Source organism: Olea europaea, unplaced genomic scaffold (assembly GCF_002742605.1).
Source record: "Olea europaea var. sylvestris unplaced genomic scaffold, O_europaea_v1 scaffold1606, whole genome shotgun sequence".
NCBI lineage: Eukaryota > Viridiplantae > Streptophyta > Magnoliopsida > Lamiales > Oleaceae > Olea > Olea europaea.
In genome coordinates this window covers 1-8092 of record NW_019233692.1, presented here as the reverse complement: position 1 = coordinate 8092, position 8092 = coordinate 1, and the positions used below count along the sequence as shown (strand labels likewise).

At 35.8% G+C, this 8092-nt stretch overlaps 1 protein-coding gene across 1 annotated transcript; it reads left to right on the top strand.

Annotated features, from left to right (window-relative positions):
- Window positions 1-1481: 1481 nt before the first annotated feature.
- LOC111377103 (acid beta-fructofuranosidase-like) lies at window positions 1482-6413 on the top strand. Its single transcript, XM_023000154.1, has 7 exons — window positions 1482-2043; window positions 2167-2175; window positions 3859-4718; window positions 4808-4969; window positions 5060-5295; window positions 5542-5629; window positions 5919-6413. Exons 1-7 carry the CDS (start codon window positions 1584-1586, stop codon window positions 6117-6119), a joined length of 2016 nt encoding a protein of 671 aa, XP_022855922.1. The 5' UTR covers window positions 1482-1583; the 3' UTR covers window positions 6120-6413.
- Window positions 6414-8092: the final 1679 nt, after the last annotated feature.

The window sequence follows — 8092 nt, the reverse complement described above, 5'->3', positions numbered from 1 at the left end:
ATCAGTTTCTGATATTTCCTCAACCATAAAATATATTTTCAAGATGGGAACCACTTCAGAGCTAACGGTTGCTAGCCCGAGGTAGTGGCCACTCCTTGGAAGGCCAGGCGGTCAGGCAAAGGAGGTTTCTACTACAATGCAAGTTGAGAAAGAAACTCTCGACAGTATCATCACAGTAGTCTCGAAACTAAGCACCTTGGATTCCCCTTTATCTATCAGCTTTGGCTGTCGACACACTCATGGTTTTGCTTTTGTTCCGCAAGCTGTTCGGCTAGAAAGAAAATTAGAGTTATTAGCTTCTCAAACAAAGGGATAGATTGAATATTCTCAAACACCCATGGAAATGCATTGATATAAATTCCCATCGTTAAATCTAAATTTGATTGGATTTTCTGGGTTTTGATTTTGGTTTAATTGGGTATTGTTGAAGGTGGGAAGAAGATGAAGTGGCCTTGGAATCTGGGGGCTGGGATGGAGTGGTTTGGGGGGTTTTTGTGACGTATTTAATAAGTTCTTAATTGACTTAATTAGTTATTAGGGTATTAATCAATTTAGCTATTTTTTTAGGGTAGTGGGCCTAATTTACCCAAAATAGATACTATTCATTTAATATGAAGTTGGCCCTATCACGTGGAGCACGTGACTGATGGTTTAGGGAGCAACGCTTGTTAGGTGAAAATGTTTACTTTTCCTTCTTCTTTTAGGTATAGAATGAATGGTGTCTTTGTGCGTGTGAATAATATACTTTTATATACAGTAATGATCTCCTAAACACTGATTCATCAATTAAATAGTGTACCATGTCACGGTGCTTAACGTCAACTAAGCACCGATATATATATATAATCACGAAGTTTTGGGCACTTTTAATCCATCATGGAACGACTAAAATTGTGTGAAGTATCATTTAGCAAATTGATGAGCGGTGAATCTTTACTTGAGAGTTTGAATCACTTAGCAACTCTGACAATCCGTGTGTGAATCGTGTTATTTGCATAGCCAATCTTAAAAAGAACATTATGAAAAGATTTTAAATTGAATCGGTAGAATCCTGAGAGTCAAGTCAAGTTAATATTATAATTTTTCATTGCTTTTGTACAATTTGAATAAATCTTTAAAAACTTTTAGCTCTTTGAAACATATTGTTAACTTGTTTTTCACGAAACAGATATTCGATCAATTTTGTAGCTCTACTTAAAAACAAGAAGACAGATTTTGCATTCAATTAATAGAACCATAGAGTCAAATTGAATTCATTATTTTTTAGGCTTGAAGCAAACTAAACCTTGTTTATTCTCCGTTCGCTCTGGCTCTTATTTGGCTTATTTTGGATCCTTACCTTTTTGATACATGTGGTCCCTGCCCTTGTCTTGATATCGACTCTGCCTAGCTAAGTGCCTTCACCTTAGGAAGCTAATTCAAGAAACTCAAATATCATTACTTAAGAGAAATTTTGGTAAAGTTTTTTTTTAAATTGGTCAAATATCATTTTTAATATTTTTGGATTTCTATCATAACCCCCTCCAACCCACCATTCTGACAAACATGTACAGTAATCTAATTCTTACTTGTATAAGTATGTGATGTCTTCCATATTCAAGCTAATCTCCCTCTCCAATCCAATGGCCACCTACTCTTCCCGGACGCCGCCATATGATCTTGAAAACTCCACCTCCTACACTCCCATCCCAGACAAACCCGCCGCCTCCTTCGCTCCCGCTGGCCACTGGAGATCGAAGAAGCTTTTCGCCGGCATTCTCGTTTCATCTTTTCTCTTACTCTCTTTAGTTCTTCTGTTTGTTAACCAGCAGCCGGATCCTCAGACCAAAGTCAATGGCACCAATCAAGAAGATTCTTCAACTCCCAAATCCATATCGCCGACAGCTCGAACTTCGCCGCCGTCAAGAGGGGTGTCGCAGGGGGTATCGGATAAGACTTTCCGGCTGGCAGGCGGCGAAAATGCAACCTACGCGTGGACTAATGTTATGCTGTCTTGGCAACGAACGGCTTACCATTTTCAACCAGAACATAATTGGATGAATGGTAATTGTTTTTATTTTTTAATATTTTTAAAACTTTTCTTTTAATTATTACGATTTATCCTATTTAATTTATCCGATTCTTGTGCCAAATTTTGTGGGATGAATCTCGTGCCTTCTCCTACAGATCCAAATGGTACGTCTTCAAATCTTTTATCTTTGTGTTTTGAATATAACAGTATCTTCTTTCTTAACGACTTAATTTATACAAAGATTCCAACTTTCAGAACTCGGATAATTAGATATAATTGTACATTTTAATTGAAAATTCAGTTCCATTTTGTATAATTAAATGCGGGTTGACATGGTTCACAAATCTTAACATTTTTTAAAACTTAAAATTTATATATCAAAAAAATTAATAATTTAGTAGTACTATTGGTTCAAGAATTGAAAAAAAAAAAAATGTGTGGTGGGCTAGTATTTACGACAGTGCTTATCTGGAAAACAGTGGTACTATTATGATTTTGCGTTCCTATCATACGTGGACCAGTAATGGGCCAGCCTTTGCATAATTATTGGACGGTCAATAGGGCCCACTCGATGTGCGTGATTTAGGTAACTCTAGCACGTGCACACATCTGTTAAAATATGTTTTATAACTACATAAATTGAAACAGTTAATTAAAAAATAACTTAAAGTTATTAATTAGTACTACTTATAAATTAAAAAAAAATTAAAGCCATAAATGTAATAAAATTTTATTATTACTATTAAACACTCACTTTTGTGTAAGAGGGTGTTTGTGAGGATTAAAATTAGATTTTTTTAATAGATTGATATAGAAATTTTTGAAATGTGTAATTGAAAAATTGTGAAATATAGTTAATATTTATTGTTTAATTTTGATTTAAATTAAAATTGGATTTTAATTCAAACAAAGGGGCTGTACTTTTTGAGTTTGGTAGAATGTGACCCGAGATTTTCAGGAGGGACAGGAGGCTTTAGCCACTACTTTTTATCAACTTTTTACAATTTAAGTACTTTTACATCTTTTCAACATTAGATATCATTTTTTAATGAGTTTACATCTTTCTATTCCTTTATCCTATGAGAATTGAGATTGACAGCCGCAATTTCAGATAAATGAATAGAGTAGAAGTATAGATTTCCGTCTAAGATTTGTTGGTCGGTGCATCTCATGAGAAGAATAATCCTATTAATATTAATAATCGCTAAATATATATTAAATAATTATTTATCATGTATATGTCATGTAGAACGACTGTTATAACGAGGGATTGCAAATAACATTATTTATATAAGAACTATTAACGTGTACGTGTTAAGTTGTTCAACTAATATTTTTAAATCAAATCGACTCAACCATTCTACGCATCTGCACAAAATTACAAATAGTGAACTGAGTCCCAGGGGCGGATAATCCATGCATGCCCCCCCCCCCCCCCCCCCCCCAACCCCATTTTCTTTTTGAGGTAAAATTTGTTTATAATTAAACGCCTCCCAAACCCCAATTTCTATTTGAGGTAAAATTTGTTTATAATTAAAAAAAAAAAAAAAATTCGGTGTATCAGCGCCATAGAATTTCTTTTGTCCCCAAACTCGGCCCCTGGACACGGGCGGATCTACGGTGGGGCAGTTGGATCCGCTGCTCCCATGCTAAATTTAAAATTCAAGATTTTACAATAGATTTTTCAAAATTTTATACAAGATTTTTAAAAAATTCCTTATAATTTTCAATTTTGCTCCCACAAGTAAAATCACGAAATTTGCCCTCACAACTCTACTCCCAAAGCAATTCAACTTGCATGCATGCATGTCACTGTAAAGACTTGAAATTGACTGTGTATAATACAGGTCCATTATTTCACAAGGGATGGTACCATTTGTTCTATCAATACAATCCAGAATCAGCTGTATGGGGAAAAATTTCATGGGGCCATGCTGTATCAAAGGATCTTATCCATTGGCTCTACCTACCATTTGCCATGGTCCGTGATCATTGGTACGATATCAATGGAGTCTGGACCGGGTCCGCCACAATCCTTCCCGACGGTCAGATTGTGATGCTTTACACCGGAGACACATACGATGCTGTGCAGGTGCAGTGTTTTGCGTACCCTGCCAACCTATCTGATCCTCTCCTCCTTGATTGGGTAAAGTATTCGGGGAACCCGGTTCTGGTTCCCCCACCTGGTATTGGAGTGAAAGACTTTAGGGACCCGACTACCGCTTGGCTTACCCCGGATGGGTATAAATGGCGGATCACGATTGGATCCAAGGTTAATAAAACGGGTATTTCCCTTGTGTATGAGACTGTTGATTTTAAAAGTTATGATATGTTAGATGGGTATTTGCATGCGGTTCCGGGTACGGGTATGTGGGAGTGTGTGGACTTTTTCCCGGTTTCAATGACGGAGGTAAACGGGTTGGACACGTCGGTAAACGGGCCGGGTGTTAAGCATGTGCTGAAAGCAAGTTTGGATGATGACAAAAATGATTATTATGCACTTGGTGTATATGACCCGTTTGAGAATAAGTGGATACCGGATGACCCGGAATTGGATGTGGGTATTGGGCTAAGATATGATTATGGAAAATATTATGCTTCAAAGACATTTTATGATCAGATTAAGCAGAGGAGAATTTTGTGGGGTTGGATTAGAGAAACTGATAGTGAAGATGATGATGTTTTGAAGGGATGGGCAAGTGTTCAGGTACAAATTACTTGACTTTTTTCATAATTTTGCCAATTAATATTTTCGTCTTTGTTGTACAAACATAACTAAGTGTCCCTTTCTTGCAGTCGATTCCTAGAACCGTCGTGTTCGACCAGAAGACAGGTAGTAATATAATTCAATGGCCAGTGAGCAAAGTGGAAGAATTGAGATCAGAAAGCGTTGAATTTGACAATATGAAGCTTGGACCGGGATCCATTGTTCCACTTAGAGCTGACACACCTTCACAGGTTTTATACTTTACTCTGTAGAGGATGATTGGAAAATTTTCACTCAGAAACCATTATGTTTACACAGGATTTGTTTTATGTTTGGTACAGTTGGACATAGTTGCCTCATTTGAAATTGTTAAGGAGGCATTTGAAGGAACAGTTGAATCTAATGTTGATTCTAGTTACAGTTGCCCAACAAGTGGTGGTGCTGCTAATAGGGGGAAATTGGGACCATTTGGCATTATCGTTCTTGCTGATGAAACGCTATCAGAGGGAACCCCCATCTACTTCTACGTTACCGCTAATGGAAAGGCCGAAACCCATTTTTGTGCTGATGAATTGAGGTATGATTTGTAGCATATTGTCCAAGTTTGTATAGTCCACCTTTATTAAACGAGTTATTTTCCGAGGTTGATGCATATTTTCCCCACTGGTTTTCTCATCTTCATCACATTCTTAGTCGTTTGCAGCTATTTTGCATTTATAATCAGCATCTGAAAATTCATCTGAAACGAAATTTGGTTTAGAATCTTATGTCGTTCAAGTCGTGTCTTTAGCTTGTTAGAATATAACTATGTATTTCCATGCAGATCGTCAGAGGCTTCGGATGTTGCCAAAGTAGTATATGGGAGCAAAGTTCCCGTCCTTGATGGTGAAAAATACTCACTGAGATCGTTGGTACGTGATAATTAAATTTACTTATTTTCGTCCTCGATTCCTTCATTTCCAGTTTCTCATTGCATGTTTTCTGTTATCAATAAAGCATGTTGGTTCTGAAGTTGAAGGCTTAAAAAGGAGAAAACTGATTCTTGTGCACTCACAGTCTTGTTCTTGAAATTTTGAAAAACCTGTGTTTTAAATCACCATCGTATGTTCAGAAGTTAAAATTTCTGGCAACATCCCGTCTTGATTTTAGCCATTTTAATTTGAAAATTCGTCTTCTCATAATAATAATAATAATAATTAGGTTGATCACTCCATTGTGGAGAGCTTTGCTCAAGGAGGCAGAAGAGTTATAACCTCGCGAATATATCCAACAAAGGCCATTAATGGAGCTGCACGAGTTTTCTTGTTTAACAATGCGACTGGAGTGAGTGTCACAGCATCTGGGAAGATATGGAACATGATTTCTGCTGACATTCGTCGCTTCCCCTTCAATCAGTTGTGACACCTCCCAAATATTGTCCTTCAATCGATCAGTCTCAACAAGTTGAAATGGTCTCATTCATCCGCTGGATTTCTTTCCAATTGAAGAAGCAAGTCCATCAGCAATATGTTATTATCTTATGGTTATTATGATCTAATATCGCGATAAATATTGCTCTCGAGGGATGGATCTTGTCGAGCCCTGTTTACTCTACTGGGAGAAAAGAAGTGCGTTTTCTCTGGTAGAGATTCTTGCTTCTATGTAATGAAGACAGATTTTCTTATAATCATTAGTGCTGGTGTGCCATAAAAAAAATTAAAGTTTGAAAGTAAAATAAATTAATTAAAATTGAAAAACCTAGTGTTCCGTCTTCAAGGGCGTTCTTGCTAGTCCGAACTCAAATCAAATTTAGGTCACTGAAATTCAATTTAAGAACAATTAAAGCACTTCAATTTGACAATATTACTCTGTTATCTGTTGTGTTTATTATTACTTGTTTAACTACAACATTTTGTTAATATCTATGAAGAATTGATTGAACGCGTGTAGCGACTAGTAGATAACAGATATCCTAAAAAAGATTTAATTATACCAACCCGAACACCAAAACAATTATAGTGGCAACAATAATTATCAAACATGATCCGGGTATTGACCTGCCCAAGAACTTAATCATCGGATCACTAGTTGAACCGACGAGTAACTGGTCATGGCTTAAAAATTAATTAAAATTTTAAAATTATTTTTGTGTCATTAAACTATTGATATCCCAAACTTATTTGTTACCAAAAGTGCACAATTAGTTTATCACCAACCCAAACACCACAACAATAAGACAACATTTTCTTCCTTCAAAGTTGGCTAGTGCCGTGTCTTGAGCACGGCTTTAAAGTTTCTCCTCAAAGTTCCACAAACAAAGCCCATTTTCTTTAGTTACGTTCTTGTTGGACAATCTATGGCCCATTCCAATTTGGGTAATTATATATGGAAATAACATCGCAGCCTCTTTTTAAAAAGTACAGTGCTAAAATCAGATGTGAGGTATTAATCTTAAATCAGGTCAACTATTAATATTCATAATTATATTATAAAATTTACTCATCCCACCCCAAATTATCACTTTTCTCTTTCTATCATTTAGCCCCTGTTTGTTTCCTATTTTTAGAAAAATGCATTATAAAATAGTGATTTTTTGTAGAATGTGTCGTTAAAAGTAAGAATTTTTTTTATAAATAAGTGTAATTATTTTATAGAAAAATGTAATTAAAAATGAGTTTTGAAAAAATGCATTCTTGAAAAAATAGGACTTAAAGAATGACTTAATTTCTTCTACATATTTACATTTCTCTCTCTAGTTCTCTTACCAAGTTTTAGTTTCTCTCTCTACCCATTTTCTTCTTCTTCATTACTCTCTCTCTCTCTCAAAAGTTGTCGCAGATAGCGTGGGATTTCTTTATGCACTTTGCTCAGTTTTCCGACTTAATTTCTATTGTTTTGCTTATTTTGCTATCCCTCACAAATCCCAGTGGTAGTGGCAGTGGCGATGATGGTGTGGTTCGTTGATTGTTTTTTGTGGGTAGTTTTCTAATTCGATGTGCTGTTGTAATGGTGGTGGTGGTTAGTGGTGCTAGGTTTGAATTGGGTTGAGGTTGTATAAACAAGGTTTGTGACCAATAAATTGGGTTAATTTGTGATTAATAAACAACACGTGACTTATGCACTGTGACATGTGAATTGATAACGTACATGTGTTTGTTCATTTGTTAGAGGTAGCAAATCACAGGTCACAAATCATTGATTTATGCTCATATGTCAATATTAATTGGTTACATATTATAGTTCAAAGGTTCCAGATCATATTGTATAGGTACAAATGTTTACAAGTCATAGGTTACAGTTCATAGGTCACGGGTAGAGTTCACATGTCATAGATCGTATTTTATGTGTTACATATGTCTATAATTACATATGTCTATAAATCACATGTTATAGTT